At 43.8% G+C, this 20,760-nt stretch overlaps 1 protein-coding gene across 2 annotated transcripts in view; it reads left to right on the top strand.

Annotated features, from left to right (window-relative positions):
* Positions 1 to 5,778: 5,778 nt before the first annotated feature.
* Positions 5,779 to 20,760, top strand: part of ZNF131 (zinc finger protein 131) — a gene marked incomplete at both ends in the record, with an annotated part of 29,929 nt that continues 14,947 nt past the window's right edge. For both annotated transcript variants that reach the window (XM_084233467.1, XM_084233468.1), the window contains 3 exons: positions 5,779 to 5,902; positions 7,011 to 7,112; positions 15,241 to 15,385. In XM_084233467.1, the coding sequence (XP_084089593.1) occupies positions 5,779 to 5,902; positions 7,011 to 7,112; positions 15,241 to 15,385 (371 nt within the window). The remainder of the gene's footprint in view (positions 5,903 to 7,010; positions 7,113 to 15,240; positions 15,386 to 20,760) is intronic.

The raw sequence follows: 20,760 nt of genomic DNA on the forward strand, positions 1-20,760 counted from the left end.
AGTCTGCCTGTTCTGTTCCCCACCCCCACACCTCTGGCCTACACCCCAGTTCTTGTATAAATAAATAAAATAAATCTTTAAAAAAAAGAAGAAACTTTCACCTGTGTTTTCTTATAGGAGTTTTGGGTTTCAAGTTTTATGTTTAAGTTTAAATGTATTTTGAGTTAATTTTTGTGAGTGGTTTAGGACAGAGATCCAAATTCATTTTCCTGCCTGTGATTATCCTGTTTACCTACCACATTTTTTAAAAAGACTATCTTTTTTGACACTTGAGTATTCTTGGCTTCCTTGTCAAATATTAGTTGACCAAGTGCGCTTGAGCTTATTTCTGGGCTCCTGACACTATTCCATTGGCCTATACCTATATTTTTATGCCAATACCATACTTTTTGATCACTGCATCTTTTTAGTAGTTTTAAATCATGATGTGTAATGCCTCCAGTTTTGTTCTTCTTTCTTAGGGTTGCCTTGACTATTTGGGAGTTGGTTCCATACAAGTTTAAGGATTATTCTATTTCTGTGAAAAATGCCATTGGAAATTTGATAAGGATTTCACTGCATTTATAGGTGACTTTAGTACTTAGTATGGAAGTTTTAAAGCATTTTTTTTTTATAGAGGCATTTTTTTTTTATTTGTTGTTTGTTTGTTTATACATGCACTGGGTACAGTCAGAAGCGCGGGAGGGTGAGAGAATTCACCAGAGCCAGAGAGGGGAGCAGAACAGGCAGAAGGATCGAAGTACACTGCTGAGGGGAGCAGCGGGCGGCAGGAGAGGTCTGCGTGCCATGTGGGACCCTCCTCCGGTGGCTGGGGAGCAGCCGGGGATCGAACCAGCGCAGCAGAGGCTGTAGGCAGCTTCGCAACCCAGCGCTCAACTGCTGCGCCACCAGGGAGGCCCTGGAAGTTTTAATAATATTAATTTTTCCAATCTATGAATATGGAATTTCTTTTTTTTTTTTTTAAGAAGAGCTGGGGTACAGGCCAGAGGTGTGGGGAGGGAGGTGGGAGGACTCACTAGAGACAGAGTGGGGAGCAGAACAGGCGGACTGACTGAAACACATTGCTGAGGGGAGCAGCAGGCCAGACAGGAGAGGTCTGCTGGGCCATGTGGGTTGCTCCCTGGCTGGTCGGGGATCGAACTCATGCTGCAGAGGCTGTGGATTGCTTCATAGTGCAGTGCTTTACCCCATATGCCACCAGGGAGGCCCAGAATATCTTTTCATTAATTTGTGACTTCTTCAACTTCTATCATCAAAATCCTTACAGCTTTTAGTGTACAAACCTCTTATCTATTTGGTTAAATTTGTTCCTATTTTGTTGATTTTGATACAATTGGGATTGTTTTTATTTCTTTTTCAGATAATTCATTACTTGGTGTGTTGAAATGTGACTGATTTCTGTGTGTGCTTTTGTATCCTGTAATTTTACTGAATTCATTGATTATTTCTAACAGTTATTTTGGGTGGAGTCTTTAGCATTTCCTATGTACAAGACCATACCATCTGCAAATGAAGAAAACTTTATTCTTCTTTTCTCATTTGGGTTTTCTTTCCTTCTCTTGCCTGAGTGTTCTGGCTAGGATTTCCAATACTGTGCTGATAGGAGTGCTAAGAGTGGGCATTCAACTTTTTTTTTTTTTTTTTAAGATTTATTTATTTATACAAGCACTGGGGACAGTAAGAAGTGTGGGAGGGTGAGAAAATTCACCAGAGCCAGAGTGGAAAGCAGAACAGGCAGACTGCCAAATTACACTGCTGAGGGGAGCAGCGGGCGGCAGCAGAGGTCTGCGCCATGTGGGACCCTCACTGGTCGATCGAACCAGCGCTGCAGTGGCTGCGGCCAGCTTCACAACCCAGCGCTCAACCGCTGCGCTATCAGGGAGGCCCAGCATTCAACTCTTGAGGCAGACCTTACAAGAAAAGTTTTTAACCTTTCACCAATGGGTATGGTATTAGGGTGGGCTTGTCATATATGGCCTTTATTAAATGGAGGTATGTTTTCTTTATATTCAATTTGTTGAGAGTTTTTATCAGGGAAGGATGTTGCATTTTGGCAAATGCTTTTGCTGCATCTATTAAGATGAGCATTCAATTTTAATCTTTCATTGTATTAATGTGGCTGTTATTGCATTTATTGATTTATATTTAATAGTCTTTGCATCCCAGGTATAAATCCCACTTGACTATTATTTATGATCCTTTTAATGTAATGCCATATTCAGTTTGCTAGAATTTTGTTGACAACTTTTGCATCTATATTCATCAGTGATATTGGAGTGTAGTTTTCTTTTTTTGTAGTGTCTTTATCTGGCTTTGGTCTCAGGGTAATAATGATAAAATGAATTCAAGTGTTTCTTACTCTTCAGTTTTTTGGAAGAGCATGAGAAGGATTGCTATTGATTCTTTCTATTAAATGTTTGGTAGATTTCATCAATGAAACCATCTGATCTTGAGCTTTTCTTTGTCAGGTTTTTTATTACTGATTCAATCTTCTTATTCATTATTGCTCTCTTCAAATTTTCTATTTCTTCCTGATTACTCTTGATAGGCTGCATGTTTCTATGGAAATTATACATTTTTTCTTGATTATCCAATTTGTTGGTGTACAGCTATTCATAGAACTTTCTTATCATCCTTTGCATTTCTGTGGTAGTTATAAATCCTCTTTCATTTCACATTTTATTTATTTCAATCGTCTCTTTTTCTTAGCTAGTCCAGCTAAAAATGTGTCAACTTTGTTTATCTTCAGAAAAAAGCCCACATCTTAGTTTCCTTCACCTTTCTATTGCTTTTCTAGTCTTTCATTCTTTGTGCTGTGTCCATTGTTACTGTATTATATTTTGATGTATGAAAAGGCAGAAATTGGGCCTCCCTGGTGGCACAAGGGTTAAGACGCAACCTATAAAGTAATCTGCAGCCACTGCAGCACGAGTTGGATTCCTGGCCAGCCAGGGAGAAACCCACATGCAGACCTCTCTGGAATGGCCCGCTGCTCCCCTCAGCAGTGTATTTCAGTCAATCTGCCTGTTCTGTTCCCCTTTCCGTCTCTGGTGAATCCTCTCACCTCCCTCTGGCCTGCACCCCAGCTCTTGTATGCATAAATAAATAAGTCATTTTTTAAAAAAAGCCTGAAATTTGTTAATCAAATATTTAAGGTAAGCCTCAATTTTGGAGACTTGTTTTATGATTTCTCTGTATTTTAATACAGAGGAATATCCTCTAGCATCACCTCAGGGAGAGGGGAGCCTTACTAGGTGTGGGTGACCAACCAGGCTCCTGTTTGGCCTTCTACGGCTTCACCAGAGCAGCAAGGAGAGTTGGCCTGGAGAGGGCCGAAGAACAGGCTTCTCAGTTTTGCTGACATAGATGAAGGTGGGACCACCTTTTTTTCTGTGGTATTTGACCTCCCTACAGCAGGTTTTGTCATGCCTCTGTAGGCTGCCCCTCTCCTGGTCCTTTGACTAGAGTAGGTTTTTTTTTTTTTTTTTAAAGATTTATTTATTTATGCATACAAGAACTGGGGTATAGGCCAGAGGTGTGGGGGTGAGAGGATTCACCAGAGACAGAGCAGGGAACAGAACAGGCAGACTGACTGAAATACACTGCTGAGGGGAGCAGTGGGCGAGACAGGAGAGGTCTGCTGCGCCATGTGGGTTTCTCCCTGGCTGGCCCGGGGATCGAACTCCTGTTGCAGAGGCTGTGGCTTGCTCCATAGTGCGGTGTTTAACCCCTTGCGCCACCAGGGAGGCCCATCGTCCAGAGTTTTTAGTTGTACTTAGTTGGAGAATTAGGAAAAAGTACATTTACTCCATCTTTATTCTGCTCTTTTAAAACTTTGTATAAAAATCTTCCTATTTCTGAGTTTTGGCACCCCCTTAAACTCTGCACCCCAGATAACTGCTTCCCTCACCTTGCCCTGGTTCCAGTACTGTTTGGAAATCACCTCAGAGACTGAGACCCTTAAAAAAAAGTCCATCCATAATAAGGCAACAAGAAAATAACACTAAGACAAAACATAATAGATTCAATATATTTTATATTAGATTTTATATTTTACATTATCTATTATATTTTACATAATAGATTTAAATATACCAGACTGACATGAAACCTGATAGATCGGAGCACTTCAATATTGAAAAGGAATAGAGTGGGACCCTCTGAGAGATCAAGGAGGGCCCAGGGAGCTCCACGTTTGCAACAAAAAAATTAAAAATAAAAGCAACAGTGCTTGGCTCCTAACGGACTCCTTGACAGTAACACTCCAGAGTTTCTCCAGCTTCCAGGAGCTTCCACACCTGCATGCCCCCCACCGCCCCCCCAACCCCCCGTTCCTCATCACGGTTCTGCACGGAGCGGCCAGAGCCGAACTTGAACCCTCAAGACGGAGCAGCCTCTGGGCACCACGAGGCAGGAAAGAAATCCCGGGGTGTGAGCGCTCAGGCTGCGCGGGCGCCCGGCCTCTTCCCGCGCGGCGGGCCGGTGCGCAGAGCCGCAGGGCGGCGTCCCGTGCCAGCGAGCGCCCCCGAGCCCCGCAGAGACGCGCGGCGGGCGAGCACCGGGGGGCGGGCACCCGGGAGGCCGATCCCCGGCGGCCGGGACGTGCTCGCGCCCGTGGCCGCCGCAGTCCGCGCCCGGCCTCTCGGGCTCGCCGCGGGGGCACGTGCGCCGGCGACCCGGGCGGCGGCGGCTCGGAGCGCGCGCGGGGAGATGGCGGGCGCGGCGCCTCGCAGGGGCAGGGAGCGGCGCGGGGCGGGCGCCGGCCCGGCGAGGGGCGGCGGGAGCGGCGAGGCGGCGCGGGCCGGCGCGGGGCGAGGGCGGCTCCCGCGCTAGGTGAGGCGGGCCGCGGCGGGCAGGCGGGGGGCGGGCCGGGGCGGGGCCGCGCGCGCGGATTAAAGCCGCGCGGGAACGGGCTCCGGCTTATTCTGCGGCCGGGGCCGGCGGCGCTCGCGCCCGTAGACGAGCGCGGGTCGCCGGAAGGCGGGAGGGCGGGGCTGTGGGGTGCCCCGACCCCCGCGCAGCCGGCCGCGACCGGGACGCCCCCCCCCCCCCCCCCGGAGCGCCGCTCCACTTCCTCCTCTCAGCGCGCGGCCTCGCCTGGGCGAGCGCCCGGCCCGCGGGCGGCTCCTCCCCGCGCTGGGCGGGGGCGGCTGGGGGCGTGGCCCGTCGTCGCCGTCGCGGTCGGCGCTCTCTCGGCGTCCGCGTCAGCCGGGGCCGACGCCGTGACGCAGCACGTCGACGTGAGTGACGCGCAGGCCCGGGCCGCTCCTCCTTCCCTGAGTGAGTGCCGGCCCGGTCGGGGCGGGGGAGAAGAGGGAGGGGGCCGGAGAGAGGCGACCCAGGAGTCGTTGTGGGCCGCGGGCCGCGGGCCGGACCGGGTCCCGGGGCGGCGGGCGCCCGGGCCGGGCGGAAGGGCTTGGCGGGCCGTTAGAGGGCCGCCGCGACGGTCGGGTCCCCGCTCCTGCCGGACTTACGCGCCCGGCGCCGGGAGCCTCCGGCGCGGTGCCCTCCCGCTCCAGCTCGCGTCTCCCGACTCCAATTAGGTCAGGCTCGGACGGCCCCGGCCGCGGCCCCGGCCCCCGGCGCGCGTCGGCCACCCGGCTCGCCTTTCTTTCTTCCCCCGTCTTCCTCTGCTCTTCCTCACCGCCCCCCCCTTCTTTTCACGTTGCTGAGGCTCGGGGTTTTGTTGTTGTTTTCTGCTTTCGGGGTTTTGTTCCCTAGCACGGGCTCATGGATGTCCATTATCGTGCTCCTCTTTTGTAGAGCTACCCGACGGCCATGGAGGCCGAGGAGACGATGGAATGCCTTCAGGAGTTCCCTGAACATCACAAGATGATCCTGGACCGATTGAATGAACAGCGAGAGCAGGACCGGTTTACTGACATCACCCTGATTGTCGACGGTGGGTAGCGTGGTGGGTGAATTTGTGGCTTCAGTTCTCAGCTCCCCTGCCGCCACCCCCCTTTTCCACCGCCTTATGGGTGCTTGGAAAAGTCTGTGAGGATGGTGCGCCGAGACCCTTGGGCACTTTGTCAGGGCCCGCTCGCGTAAAGCAGACCGCAGGAGGCTGGTGTCACCCTTTTAACAATAGTCATCACAGTTAACTTCTTGCAGCCTCTTGAAGAGGAGTAAAAGGTGATGTTTTAGCGATTGGGAGGATTTTTCTAAATATTTGGTTAATAGCCTTTTCTGGTGATCAGGTGCTTTGAGTAATCTCTCACCGGCGTCTTTTTGGGTGATGATTCTAGTTTCCCAGATGGTGTTGGAGGGAGAATGTGAGAGACTCCTTTGCAGCACTGGTAACCCCTTTGGGAGTCTCCAAATAAAATGGGGTCCTTGCCATTTTGGATACCCAGCTGGGTTATCTTTTTCAGTTAAAATAGGTTTCTCAAGACAAGCTTTTTTTTTTTTTTCCTTCCTCTCCAAATCTGCTGTAGTTTCCAAGTACTAGGTATACTAGAAAACTTTCCATAAGAAGCATCCAGCTTCCTGCTTGTCCTGTGACTTTTCCTTCTCTCTTCCAAATGATGTGTAACCTCTTGGGTTGTGTCTGTATTTATCAGTTTCAGTTGAATAGATTACGCCTTTCACTTTTTAATAGGAGGCTTCTTGCTTCCGGAAGTGTTGTAAATTGACTTTTATAAAATTGACTTAGTAAAGTCTTGGAGGTAATGGCTTGTTTAATGGAGATTAAAGTTTGACAAGAGAGCTGCAAGAATATTCTAACTTTAGTTCAGTAATCTATACAGGCTTATAATGATGAAGAAATCTGGTTTGTAGGGGAGGGATAAGCAGAAGGGACTGTGGTTGATGGTTCACAGGTGATGTGATAGTGGGAGATTTGTGGGGATTACACCTGCGGGGAGAAATCAAATATTGTACAAAAATGAACAATGTAAGAAAATAAAAAACAATTTTTAAAGGATGTTTTTAATGTTTTAATTTTCTAGTCTGCCTTACAGTTTTACATTTGGTTTTTGTGAGTATACATGATTTTATTTTTTATCTAGGACACCATTTTAAGGCCCACAAAGCTGTATTGGCTGCTTGCAGTAAGTTCTTCTACACATTCTTCCAGGAGTTTACTCAGGAACCTTTTGTGGAGATAGAAGGTAAATATTTGTTTTAAATGCAGTATTTAGTGAACATAATTGATGAAGTTTTAGACAGTTAATTTACCAGGACACTATGGGAAACAGGCATCAGTGGTTCCTATTAGGTGCCAATATAAATTGTTCTTTTGACACCTGACAGTTACTTTGAGTAGACTGCTTGGTAAAACTATCCGCCAGGAAAAACTCAAGTTCGATGGTAGATGTTGGTCTCTTAAAGGAATCTTTTCTATGGCTAAAGTCAGTGGTCACTGTCTTTTGAAAACATGTACTACAAGTGAATTCATGTTTTTATTCAGTACGTTTTTCAGACTGGTGGGGATGCAGGTTACAGTAGAACCTGTGTAGCAAAAGTACAGATGGCACATGCACTGAGAAGGCTGCCATAAGGAAAAGGCTAAGAACTGGTGTAGCATTCAAAGGGAGTTAAGTGGCTATGGAGGGCATGGGGTAGAAGGGATCATCCTGCTGGATAGTGGCCTTAAAATAGGAAGTGATTTTTGTACATAGCTTTTTACAATAACCTGTCAAGTGCCAGGTATTGAACTGTGTAGTTGATGTGCATTTTCTGAGATTTGTAGCAATCCTTTGAAGTGGTATTCTAATTTACACATCCCAGAACAGGCTCTAGAAGGTTACTTGCCCAAGGTTGCCCACCTAGCTAGGGATTCACTGTGTGCTAGTAAATACCATGCTTTTTGTCTTCTATAATACCTCCTCCCACTACCAAGATCCAAAAAACTATAGGAAATAAGTTAGCTTGCTTACATAAGTAGTGTTTTAGCTTTCAGATTCTTGCATTTTGGTTTTGTATCTCTTTCACTGTGTATATATTCTTTGTTATGAATGGGTTGCCTAGAAACACTATTCCCTTGGAAAAATTTAGTACCTAGAGGAGTAAAGAAGCAGAGTTATGATATTCTCTTATTTTGGTGCATTTCAATTTTTCTAGCATTCTAGCTCATATACCCAGAGATTATCTTTCATTACCTGTAATGGATAGAGCACAGGTATAGTAGGAATCTCCAAAGCTTTCTAACGTGACAATTTAGCTACCTACATAATAGTGGTTTCTGTTACAAGGCAAGATTTCATCCATTTATTCACCTGCAGTACTGTGAGTCCAGGCAAATTACTTTATCATGATTGCATCTTTGCCTCCTCATCAAAAGTGGGTGATTATTAACTGGCTTGTAATGAATAATTGAAATAATATGCAGAGTGCCTGGTATTGTTTGGTGTATTGTCCAAGCTTAATGAATTGGAGATATGAATTGGAGATATTTGTCACGGTGATCTGTTACAAAGTGCTGTGCTAGGCTCATGAAATGAAAAATTGATGACAGCTCTTAAAGAATTTGCAAAGTTTAATCACAGACAAGAAACAGGTAAAGAAAGGAGTGCAAAAACTTTAGAGACTTATTGTGGAATGTTGTCACTAGGGAGAATGAGTGATTTGGTTTACCTTTGGTGGGAAAGATTTCAAAGGGAAGTTGTCTTCAGTTTAGTTTAGCACACACAAGTCTTTGGTATTTAAACTTTAGATAGAGAAGAAAGTAGTCTTTTTTGTTATTTGCCTTATTCAGGTTTAAAGAACTAATTTGGCTCAGGGTCTTAAGCCTTTAACTTTGGGATTGCTATATTACAAACTCAGGTCACCTGGTAGTAGAGAAAGCCCTGGGCATGTAATTAGAAAACCTGAGAATTGTAGTCCTGACTTTGCTTTTTGTCAGTTGTGTAGTCTTGGGAATATTTAGGTACCATATGTACTCCCCGGGATGGTAGGCTACCCTCATGCACTTGTAATAGCCTTTGCTGTGCTGTCTCAGGTCACTTCTACTGCATGCAGCTTGGTGGTAAGCACAAGACTTCATGCACAGATTTAGCAGGTATTTTTCCAGCTTTCTCTTCTTCTTCTTTTTTTTTTTAAATAGAGGCATGTTTTATTTATTTATTTGTTTTGTTTATACATGCACTGGGTACAGTCAGAAGCGCGGGAGGGTGAGAGAATTCACCAGAGCCAGAGCAGGGAGCAGAGCAGGCAGAAGGACCGAAGTGCACTGCTGAGGGGAGCAGCGGGCGGCAGGAGAGGTCTGCGCGCCATGTGGGACCCTCCTCCGGTGGCTGGGGAGCAGCTGGGGATTGAACCGGCGCCGCAGAGGCTGCGGGCAGCTTCGCAACCTAGCGCTCAACCGCTGCGCCACCGGGGAAGCCCCACCAGCTTTCTCTTCTAATTTAGGAGCACCTTTTCATCATTTTCTGACTAGAAAAGTTGGGATTTTAAACCTCTCCGTGCTGTCATATATTTCTTGCAGTGGGATCCACTTTCTGGACAAAATAGTAAGAGGGAAAAAAAAATTCTCACCATGTTCTTCACGTCTCATTCCTAGTTCTGGTAGGGAGATGAGCTTTCTTTTAGGGTTTAGGTAGCCTTTATTTATTTATTTTTAAAGATTGATTTATGCATACAAGAGCTGGGGTACAGGCCGGAGATGCTGGCCTGATAGACTGAGTGAAATACACTGCTGAGGGGAGCAGCGGGCAAGACGAGAGGACTGTTGCACCTTGTGGGTTGCTCCCTGGTCAGCCAGGGATCGAACTCGTGCTGCAGAGGCTTCGGATTGCTTTATATGCAGTGCTTAACCCCTGCGCCACCAGGGAGGCCCCCTTAGGTGGCCTTGAAAATGCTCGGTGGTCACCAGCCACAGGTGTGCAGCTTCAGAACTGGCTCTTGCCTTAAAGCAGCACAGAAGAGTAAAAACCAGGTATGGGCCTCCCCTGTGGCGCAGTGGGTTGAGTGCAACACTGTGAAGCTGTCTGCAGCCTCTGCAGCGTGGGTTCAATTCCCAGCCAGCCAGGGAGAATCCCACATGGCGAGGCAGACCTCTCCTGTCGCGCCTGCTGCTTCCCTCAGCAGTGCTTTCGGTCCGTCTGCCTGTTCTGCCCCCCACTCTGTCTGTGGTGAATCCTCTCACCCTCCCTCGACTCTGGTCTGTACCCCAGCTCTTATATAAATAAAAATCTGGAGAAAAAAAAAAAAAACCAAAAAAAAAAACAGGTATTTTTCCCTATTCTCTCACCATCTCTTTTCCTGATCCTCTAACGAGAAATACTGTCTCAAGCTTTTTCTGTCTGTACCTACTGTGTAGTTACAGGATTTGGGCTGTCCTCAAGTCTAAGCTGGGATATGTGGAAGAAAAAATAAAAACCAGGAAACTGCTGTTTTTTGAGTTTTGATTCCCCCCCCCCTTAATATGCTTGTTTCTATTTTTCAAACTCTTTGTATACTTGTGTATGTATTCAGCTCAGGATTTTCATTTGAAATCAGTAGATAAGATCGGGTGGAATGTGCTTTCTCCATCTTAACTGGAGCTCCTGTCTGTTAAATATAATGACCTGTAGTGATGGTTCAGGTCCTTAACTGCACATTAGAAATGTCAGGGGAGCTTTTTGCAAGTACAGTGTTTAGGCTATACCTCTATGTCAATTAAATCAGTCTTTTGAGGGGGTGGGATCCAAGTATTTTATTTTTTTTTAAATAAAGATTTATTTATGCATACAGGCCAGAGATGTGAGGGGGGGATGAGAGGATTCACCAGAGACAGAGTGGGGAACAGAACAGGCAGACTGATTGAAATACACTGTTGAGGGGAGCAGTGGGCGAGACAGGAGAGGTCTTCGTCATATGGGTTGCTCCCTGGCTGGCCGAGGCTCAAACTTGTGCTGTACAGGCTGCGGACTGCTTCATAATGCGGTGCTTAACACCTTGCGCCACCAGGGAGGCCCTCCAAACATCTATTTTTAAAAGTTCTCTAAGCCACCTATTCAAGGTGTGGCCTGAGAACACCTATTTAGGCATCACCTGGAAGCTCATTAAATATGTAGACTTTCAGGCCTACCCCTCACCAGAATCAAGAGATCGATCCCCAGGTGATTCCTGTGGACAGTAAAGTTTGAGCAGCACTGGTTGATTCTAATGGGTAGTTAATATTGAGGAAAGACTGCCTTACAAAGTTTCGTAAAATCAAGTGACGTGTATATTAAAAGAAATTTAAATTGTAATGCGCTATGTAAGTATAAATTGTCACTAAGTATAAGTTGAGTTTGCCCTCTACCTACTTTCTTGGTTCCTGGTAAGTAAGTACCTTTGACTAGAACCACAGGTTTCCCCCTCAGGCTTCAAATCAAAAATTATTCTCAAAGCCAGTTGCATCCCAGCTCAATGTTGTGATTAGATTCATACCACATGAAATCTCCAATGGACAGTCATTCTCTCATTCCCTTGTTCAGAATATACAGTGTTTTAATGTGAACCTCCAGGTTTTAAATCCTTCCTTTCTCTACTTTATACCTAAACTAAGAGCAACTCTGCTATCAAAGTCAAAAATTTTAGCCCCTGAAAATAGAGACCAAAAAACTTGCAAATATATGTTCAGGTATATATTTTTAAAGATTTATTTATTTATAGAAGAACTGGGGTACAGGTCAGAGGCGCTGGAGGGCGAGAGAATGCACTAGAGACAGAGCAGGGAACAGAACAGGCAGTCTGACTGAAATACACTGCTGAGGGGAGCAGCGGGCGAGACCGGAGAGGTCTGCTGCACTATGTGGGTTTCTCCCTGGCTGGCTGGGAATTGAACCCGTGCTGCAGAGGCTGCGGACAGCTTTACGGCACCGTGCTCAATCTGCTGCGCCACCGGGAGGCCCCAGCTATCTTTTTGAACAGGACTTTTTCACCAGTTGGGGGAATTTCCTAGGACTAGAGAAATTCCAGATTGCTGCCCTATTTTGTTGCTTTCCAAGTAGAAAATTAGGATTCAGGGTAAAGGTGTTTATATTAATGTTTCTAAGTTATTTGTAGTCAGGAAAATTGGATTTTCCTGCATACCTCTTTTATGAAAGGGTAAGGGGTTAAGGAGAAAATAAACTGAGATTTGTAAGTTACCGAACTAGTCCTGATAGAGAATAAAATACTTTTGCAACCATCTTGTTTTCTACCACCACATCACTTACCTGAGCTGGTGTTACCGTTTGTTTAATGTTAGCTAATAAGTGAGGTCGTTTTATTCCAAGGGCCAATGTTTTGTCACATACGAAGCACCTGGAATGCCTATAGTTTCCTGTCTCCGTTTTGATTGTGGTGATTAGGGACCCATGCATTATTGGGTCTCCGGTGATTCTGATTAGCCAAAGTTGGGAACCAAGTTCGCCATTTTTGAAATCCTCAGAGGCTAGATGTGTTTTTCTAATTATTTAAAGATAACACAGTCTATGTCTTAAACTGTCAGTGGGGACTAGGACAGCATTCCATAACCAAATAATATTTCAGTAGTGTAGCATATTGATGTTTAGTCTCTCTAGGATGAGGATGAAGAGTGTAAATAGCCTCATGCAAGTTCAAATTTTGGTGCTAAATTTATGGGGAAACTTCTGGTTTGAAGAAATTTGGAGGACTTTGAAACTATGAATAAGAGATACAGGCCTGTAGTAGATGAGATGATAAGTATTCAGACTCTTCAAGCAGGAATATGCCCTGACTTCATCCTACTTAAAAAAATTATCATGGACTTTGGAGTTAGACCATTTGTGTTTGAGCCGAGTTTTACCACTTAACAATTATATGACTTTGGAAAGTGTTTAACTTCTGTACCTTGATTTCCTCATCTGTAGAATGGGGATTATAATAGAAGTTTAATGGATTGCTATGAAAATTGAGTTAATGAAGTGTTTAGTCATGCAATATATGTGATTAAAAATCAAAGTCTGTACTTCAGGAAACATCTACACTTTGTTTTTAGGAAGAATTTTCATTGTACTTTTAAACTTTTGGTTAGAACTCCTTAAAAAGACAGTAAAATCTGGTCGTCGTTCAGGTAACTCTCACATAGTAAAGAATAACATGGTCAAAAGACAACAGAAAGAAAAAAGATGATTTAGGGGCTTAACCCGTCAGTGAATCCCATTATTCTTGGTTTGCTTATTTGATAGCGTATAACTTGACCATCTTTTATTTATGATATTTCTCAATATTCAGATTTCTTTTAGACATTTTGAAGATGAATCTGCTTAGGCTCAGAGGTTCTGACTGTCCAAAATCATCAGGTCTTAGAGAGTTGGGACTAAAACTTGAGAGTTCTGACTCCCTGAATGATAGCCTTTTTTTTTTTTTTATTTTTTTTTAAAGATTTATTTATGCATGCAAGAATTGGGATACAGGCCAGAGTGTGGAGGGTGAGAGGATTCACCAGAGACAGAGTGGGGAACAGAACAGGCAGTGAAATACACTGCTGAGGGGAGCAGCGGGTAACTGGAGAGGTCTGCTGTGCTGTGTGGGTAGCTCCCCGGCAGGAAATCGAACTCGTGCTGCAGTGGTTACAGATAGCTTCATAGGTTGTGTCTTAACCCCTTGCGCCACCAGGGAGGCCCTGATAGCCTTTCTTCCCACAAATTAGAGGATGGTTGCTCTTCCTCTAACATACTTAACCATTGTCCTGAAGGTCACATTCCAGTATTGAAAGTGCATGGGAAGAACATTCAAATATTTTTTGTGCTTTGCATTTGTTTGCAGTTTGGAAGTAAGCATTTTTTTAGCCTCAAGCTCTGTTACAGGTAGTTTTCTTTTCATTCCTGTCAATAGATTTTCGTAACCTTGTATTGGTAGACTGAAACAATAATATATAGCTGCTTTCAGGACCACAAAGCAATAGAGTATCATTTTGGGCCAAATTTTGAACACAGAACTTGTAAGATAAAGTTGGAATTAAGGATGCTTAATTTTGAAAGTGACTTTAGCGTATAGTGGCTGCATTTTTAGAAGCATTGTGTTAGGTACTGTGAGGTGACAGTACAAACAAAATCATTTCCCTCTTGTAGCTTACATTCAAGAGCTTTAATTGTAATAAACAGAACAGGTCGAGAGTTCAGCCTCTGGAGAACTATTGACGAAGTTTTCATAAATGTGGCATTAAATATAAGCCTTCAATGCTGGTAGGATCTGTGCAATCATAGTAATTAAGCAGTTAGGGGGCGTAAGTATAAATGAAGACAAGGAAGCTCTTAGAAAGTGAAGGGTTTGTTTGAGCATTATTGTATAGCATGGACTTGATACAGTTTAAAATTTGGAAGGGAAAATAGTGATGAATACAAAAATAAGGTTGACGACCTTGAGATAAGGAGGAGTGGTAATGAACTTTATTTACTAAGCAATGGAAAACCATTTAAGAGCTGAGTTGACACACAACTCCCTGGCAGGCAACATGGTATATCTGACATATGATTTTTTTTTTAAAGATTTATTTATTTACTTATACAAGCACAGGTCACAGTCAGAAGCGCAGGAGGGTGAGAGAATCCCCCAGAGCCAGAGCGGGGAACAGAACAGGCAGACTGACGAAGTACACTGCTGAGGGGAGCAACGAGCGCAGCAGGAGAGGTCTGCGCGCCATGTGGGACCCTTGCTGGTGGCCGGGGATTGAACCGGTGCTTCAGAGGCTGCGGGCATCTTCGCAGCCCAGTGCTCAACCGCTGCACCACTGGGGAGGCCCTGACATGTGATTATTAATAAACTTAGTTATTAGAATGATAGATCTACACTGTTCTGTAAGAGCCTTTGGAAATTTTTGGGAAAGGTCTAAACTAAAAGTAGTTTACTAGTTAGTGCTGGAACTTGGCTACAGTATTACTGTACTATTAATGACAATTCTGTCAGGAAACTGTCTTCAAAAATGATAAATACTAGGGTCTCCCCGGTGGCGCAGCGGTTGAGCGCTGGGTTGCGAAGCTGCTCGCAGCCTCTGCAGCGCCGGTTCGATCCCTGGCTGCACCCCGGCCACCGGAGGAGGGTCCCACATGGCGCGCATTCCTCTCCTGCCGCCCGCTGCTCCCCTCAGCAGTGTGCTTCGGTCCTTCTGCCTGCTCTGCTCCCCGCTCTGACTCTGGTGAATTCTCTCACCCTCCTGCGCTTCTGACTGTACCCACTGTTTGTATCAATAAATAAATAAAAATCTTTTAAAAAAAATGATAAATACTAATCATGTTCCCAACACTGGGTGTTTTTTTGTTTGTTTTGCTTTTTCCCTTCAGGATTTAAATCAAAGGGACTAGATGCTAACGCCCATCTTTTTTACAGGTGTCAGTAAAATGGCTTTTCGTCATTTAATTGAGTTCACATATACAGCAAAACTAATGATACAAGGAGAAGAAGAGGCCAATGATGTGTGGAAAGCAGCAGAGTTTCTACAAATGCTTGAAGCCATCAAAGCCCTTGAAGTCAGGTAATTATTTCTCTGAGGAGGCACAGATGGTTGTATTCAATCATGTTCAGTTAGTCAGGGATATAATGAACTGACATTTTGAAATTAATATGTAAGGATCTATCATATTCTTCTGATACAGATTGTTCTTTCCCTCACACTTGATTTCTTGTACTTATGTGAAATAAAAGTAGTATGTTTTGAATCCAATAAAATAAGGATGACTAGGCAGCTTTTAAGGAGTTCTCTAGGTCCCTGTAAATTGTTTTGTTGGATTCAAGTTGTCAGTTATTTGTGCCAGGCCTTACACTAAAAAGGTTTGGCTTACAGAGATTAACACAGTAAAAGTAAGAAAAGTAAAAGTAAGAAAATTGATGAAGATAAATAAGCCAGGTGGGCCTATTCAATATAATCAGCAAAGTTAGAAACACAGTGGCCAAAATGCATGCTGCTTAATTCCTGCCAGATGGCTCAGTCTAGCTCTTGAGTTCCGAAGTACTTTAGAAAGAAAAAATACACATTATTTATGGTTATGAGAACAAATTAATTGGTTAGGAGTCATTACTCATATTAAAAAAAAAAAATTTCTCATAGGAAATACTAAGAAAACATTAGAGGAAATAATGAGTAAAGACTTTAACGTGCGTCCATAATGAATAGTGGTAATGTAATTTAGTGACTAAAAAGGAGATCTGGAGTCAGGCAGCCTCGATGTTTCCTACCTCTTACTGCTGGGTAACCTTAGCAAATTTACTCACCCTCCTGCCAGCAACGCAAGTTTTCTTATCTGCCAAATGGAATAATAATGGTACTGTCCACATAGGATTACTTGCGAGGATTAAATTAGTGTATGTAAGGTGTGTGGCACATTGTACTCCAAGTATGATTGGCTGTTACCACCTCGTTTTGTTTCTTAGGACCCTTAATATAGGTGGTTAGCATAACACTAAAGTGCAGTTTGGTGAAATCAGCTTCACATGAGGCAGAAAGCCATAGATAAACTCACAGATGTAGTCAAAAGATCTTTTAGAAGAACTAAGAAATGAACTATATATGTCCAAACATGCTATTTTACCTAGTGATCTTTTAATTAGTTTGAGTATTAAACTTTTCTGACAGGAGTTTGGTGCACATATATTCTGATACAGTGGCCAGCAGTGTAGGTGTGCATGAATGGATGCATGCTGGCTCAAATCAAATTGATATTCTCCTGCAGAGAACTGAGACATGGCTGGCAAAATAGAGCTATGTTGAGAATATGTACCTGATTAGATCATCTCTTAATGGAAGTGAACCTACAGAAATATATATATGGATGGAGAAATATCAGATATGTGGTTAAATTCTCTGTGCAGATCTTCTGAAAAAATGTTCTGTGTGGGGGCCTCCCCTGGTGGCGCAGTGGTTGAGCGCTGGGCTGGGAGGCTGCCCGTGGCCTCTGCAGTGCCGGTTCATTCCCTGGCTGCCGACAAGGGTCCCACAAAAAAAAAAAAAAAGAAAAGAAAAATGTTCTGTGTGGTTCCTTTCTGCTGATGGTATTGAGTAGTGGCTCACTATGGGGAAAGCCCTTGGTATAAGACAGTGGAATGTTGTCTATGACGGTGCACTAGGTTGAATTTTGGATTTTGCTGCATTTAGTTGAGTTGATGTGTACAGTCATTGAGAGATGAAGATAAGAATAACTGGATAGACCTGTTTTCCCAGAACTATTTAGGTCTTTATAGTTATTAGGACCACCAGTGCTTTTTGATATAAATATAATAGCTTGTTGATTTTTTTTTTTCTTGAACCAGTCAAGAATTAGTTTACAATTTAGACATTGAGGATACTGTGTAGAGTTCTTGAGCACAGGAAATTTCCAGTATTATGTATTGGTTGGTTGTAATACAGTGTCTGGACTTCCATGAGGACAGTTTCTATTGGCTTTTTCCCCTGTGTATGAGCTATGCTTTACTGTTCATCTATGTCTTGTAAATTTTTTTTGTTAGAAATTAGACATTATAAATAATATAGTGTGTCAAATTGATATTAGATACCCTCTCCCCCCTGTTTGTTGAGTGATTTATCTGGATTAACTCCGTAAAGTCTGTGTTCTTTGTGGGTAGCCATTGAAATCTCTTGGTCAGCTATTGATTAGATATATCCTTAAACCAGTCAGTCTCCAAGCCTTTGTTGAAAAGCTCTGTTTTGGGGCACACCAGCAATATTCCAGCAAGTGGTTTATGATTTTATCTTTAGTTCCTGTATGCATGGAACAGAGGTGAGAGTTTAAGGCTTTGTCACATCTTTCCTAAATAGGCACACAGACTTGCAGTTGCGTACCTGGAGTATATCAGAGTTTTCCCAACTCCTCTGTGGACATCTTAGTCTTCCAGTTATTCCTCTGAGTTTTTGGGCAGCTTTTTAAGTTTTGGCATCAGCTGTTAAGTCTGCAGTGATAAACAGGTGCAGCTAATTGTTTTTGACAAATGCTTGTGGTTAGGGCTGTTTGCAGAGTAAGCTGACTCAGGTCATATCTCCAAATATTTTTATCCTCTTCTACCTTTTTAATTGAATAAGTATAAAGTGCCTAAAACAGTGTCTGCCGCATAATAATACCCTATTCTCAACCTGGCATACCTTATACCTGTTAGTTCATTGGTAGAATCTTTATCTTTATGGTTGCAGTGGAGAGCCAGTCACCAGTTCTCTGAAGCCTGACCTACCTCCTCAAGCAGGTTGACTTAGGTACTTCTCTAAGTATTTTTATTCTTTCACATTCTCCTTTAGAGCAATAGTATTGTTCCACATCTCCCTAATGTAGTACAGCCTTTTTGATGCAGGGATTATGTGCTTTTTAGCTTTAGGAGATACTTAGGTGGATTTGAAAAGCTACCACTTAAAAGTGTCTCTCCTTCCCTCACCAGCCTCTAAAATATGTTAACTTGCCCTTTTGGTCTGAATCCAGACTTGCTTATCCTACTCCACAAGAGCCTGGAAACAACACTTTTTGTTGCTTTTTAATTATTCCTGTTTCAGGCTGGGCTCCGGGTTCACCAAATCATACCCGTAATTAAAACAAGCATAAGAAAGCTAGTCAAGGGCCTCCCCGGTGGGGCAGCGGTTGAGCGCTGGGTTGAGAAGCTGCCCGCAGCCTCTGCAGCGCCAGTTCGATCCCTGGCTGCTCCCCGGCCACCGGAGGAGGGTCCCACTTGGCGCGCAGACCTCTCCTGCCGCCCGCTGCTCTCCTCAGCAGTGTGCTTCGGTCCTTCTGCCTGCTCTGCTCCCCGCTCTGGCTCTGGTGAATTCTCTCACCCTCCCGCGCTTCTGACTGTACCCAGTGCTTGTATAAATAAATAAATAAATCTCTGGAAAAAAAAAAAGAAAGAAAGCTAGTCAAGAATTAGTTTACAATTTACCGTAGTATTTAGGTTTTTTTTTTTTTTTTATATTTGCATAGAACTGGGGTGTAGGCCAGAGATCCAGGGGGGTGAAAGTATTCACCAGAGACGGAGTGGGGAGCAGATCAGGCGGATTTATTGAAATACACTGCTAAGGGGAATAGCAGAGGTCTGCACCATATGTGGGTTAGCTCCCTGGCCAGGGATGGAACTCAGGCTGTAGCAGTAATAGCGCTGAGATTTGACCCCTAAGCCACCAGGGAGGCCCAATTGCTTATGTTTAAAAAGAACAAAAAGAGGGCCTCCCCAGTGGCCCAGCGGGTTGAGCACAGCACTGTGACGCTGTTCGCAGCCTCTGCAGCACGGGTTCGATTCCTGGCCAGGCAAGGAGATTCCCACATGGCGCGGCAGACCTCTCCTGTCACACCCACTGCTCCCCTCAGCAGTGCTTTCAGTGTGTCTGCCTGTTCTGCTCCCCACTCTGTCTCTGATGAATCCTCTTACCCTCCCACGCCTCTGGCCTATACCCCAGCTATTATAGAAATAAAAAACAAATCTTTAAAGGAAAAAAAGAACAAAAAGAACCATACTTCTTCATTAAAAGAATTAATTTCTTATATTAACATCTTTCACATTGGCATGCCTCTTTAACGACGTAATATTCATGACTTAGTTTCAGTTAAGTTGTTGGAGTTAATTTGCATTATTGATACCTGGCAAGTTGAAGTTGTCATTTAAAATGTCTTCAGAGTGACCAGACTGCATAAGTTGATATAAAAGCAAAAAGCTATTGTGAAATTGGAGCATTCCAAAGTGGAACATTAATTTCATGTTAGTAGTGCAAAATATTGTTATCAGAAGAATAACCACAGTTCTCTGTTAGCAGTAATTAAGGGCTCTTTAGGACCTCAAAAAGAAGATACGTGATTTAATAAAATAATTTCAGAATAAAAATTAATTTAGTTGTGATTAAATGAATTAGTTAAGGCACCCTGTACTGAGAAGACTGTATGACTGTTTTGCAGATGCAGGATTTGAATAAGGTGTACTTCTCACATTTGTAGTATGCAAGTATTTTTGGAATACAGTATAAACTTTCTGAATGACACTGAAAAAAAAATACTAGGACCTTATTTTGCTTTACTTGGAATTGAATCGTTTATATAAAACTGTATGAGAAAGTTCCTGCTATTTTTAAGGAAGTAGCAGTTGCCTTTCATATTTTTCCTCCTCAGCCTATTGAGGTGCCCATCAATCAGGGCCACCGGCTGACATTGCCTCCAATGTGACCTCCCCCTTCCCCAATTCAGTTAGAATGTTTGAGCTTCATCCTTTATTTTTGGAGGGAGTATCTGAAGGCAGGCACTGCAATCTGTCCTTTTTGTTGTAAATACCCACCTGATACCAGCTGAGTGACAATCATCCACCTTCCAAACACAGAACCATGGTAATGGGGAAAACATCTGGTGTTCTGCATGGGCAGCTAACCCCTGATGTTCCCAAGAGAACTTTCTAAGTTGGGGAGGATGGTGATAGGACTCAACCAGAAGGGGATAACAGAGCCAGCTCAATTTAGAAACTTGCAACAGTTGGAGATTGCTATGTCAGAGCAGTTTCCTTCTGAGGAATACCCAATGGACAGTTCTGAAGGACAAAGATCATTAATGTCCATTGATACCTGACTATCATGATACTATTGTCCCTTCCTCCCTATCTCCCTACCTCTCCTGGGGTCTGAGATGTCCTCTTCCCAGGTGCTGGGGTTACTGCTCTCCTTCCACTTCCATAAAAATCATTGTATTCCATTTCAAGTAGATGTAACTTCATTTCCTGTCATCTGCTTTTAACCAGATCTTTCTGTAGGATGGTCAGGGACAAGTGTATTTTTATAAAACTTAAAGACCCATTGTGTTTCCCATTTTGCTTCATATACACCATACTGCAAGCAGTATATTCAACCAAGTGGTTATTATTAGGTTTTAAGATGATGTCATTTCAACAAGAGAATCCAGGTGA

The sequence above is a fragment of the Talpa europaea genome (assembly GCF_964194135.1).
Source record: "Talpa europaea genome assembly, chromosome: 5".
In the NCBI taxonomy this organism is placed as follows: Eukaryota; Metazoa; Chordata; class Mammalia; order Eulipotyphla; family Talpidae; genus Talpa; species Talpa europaea.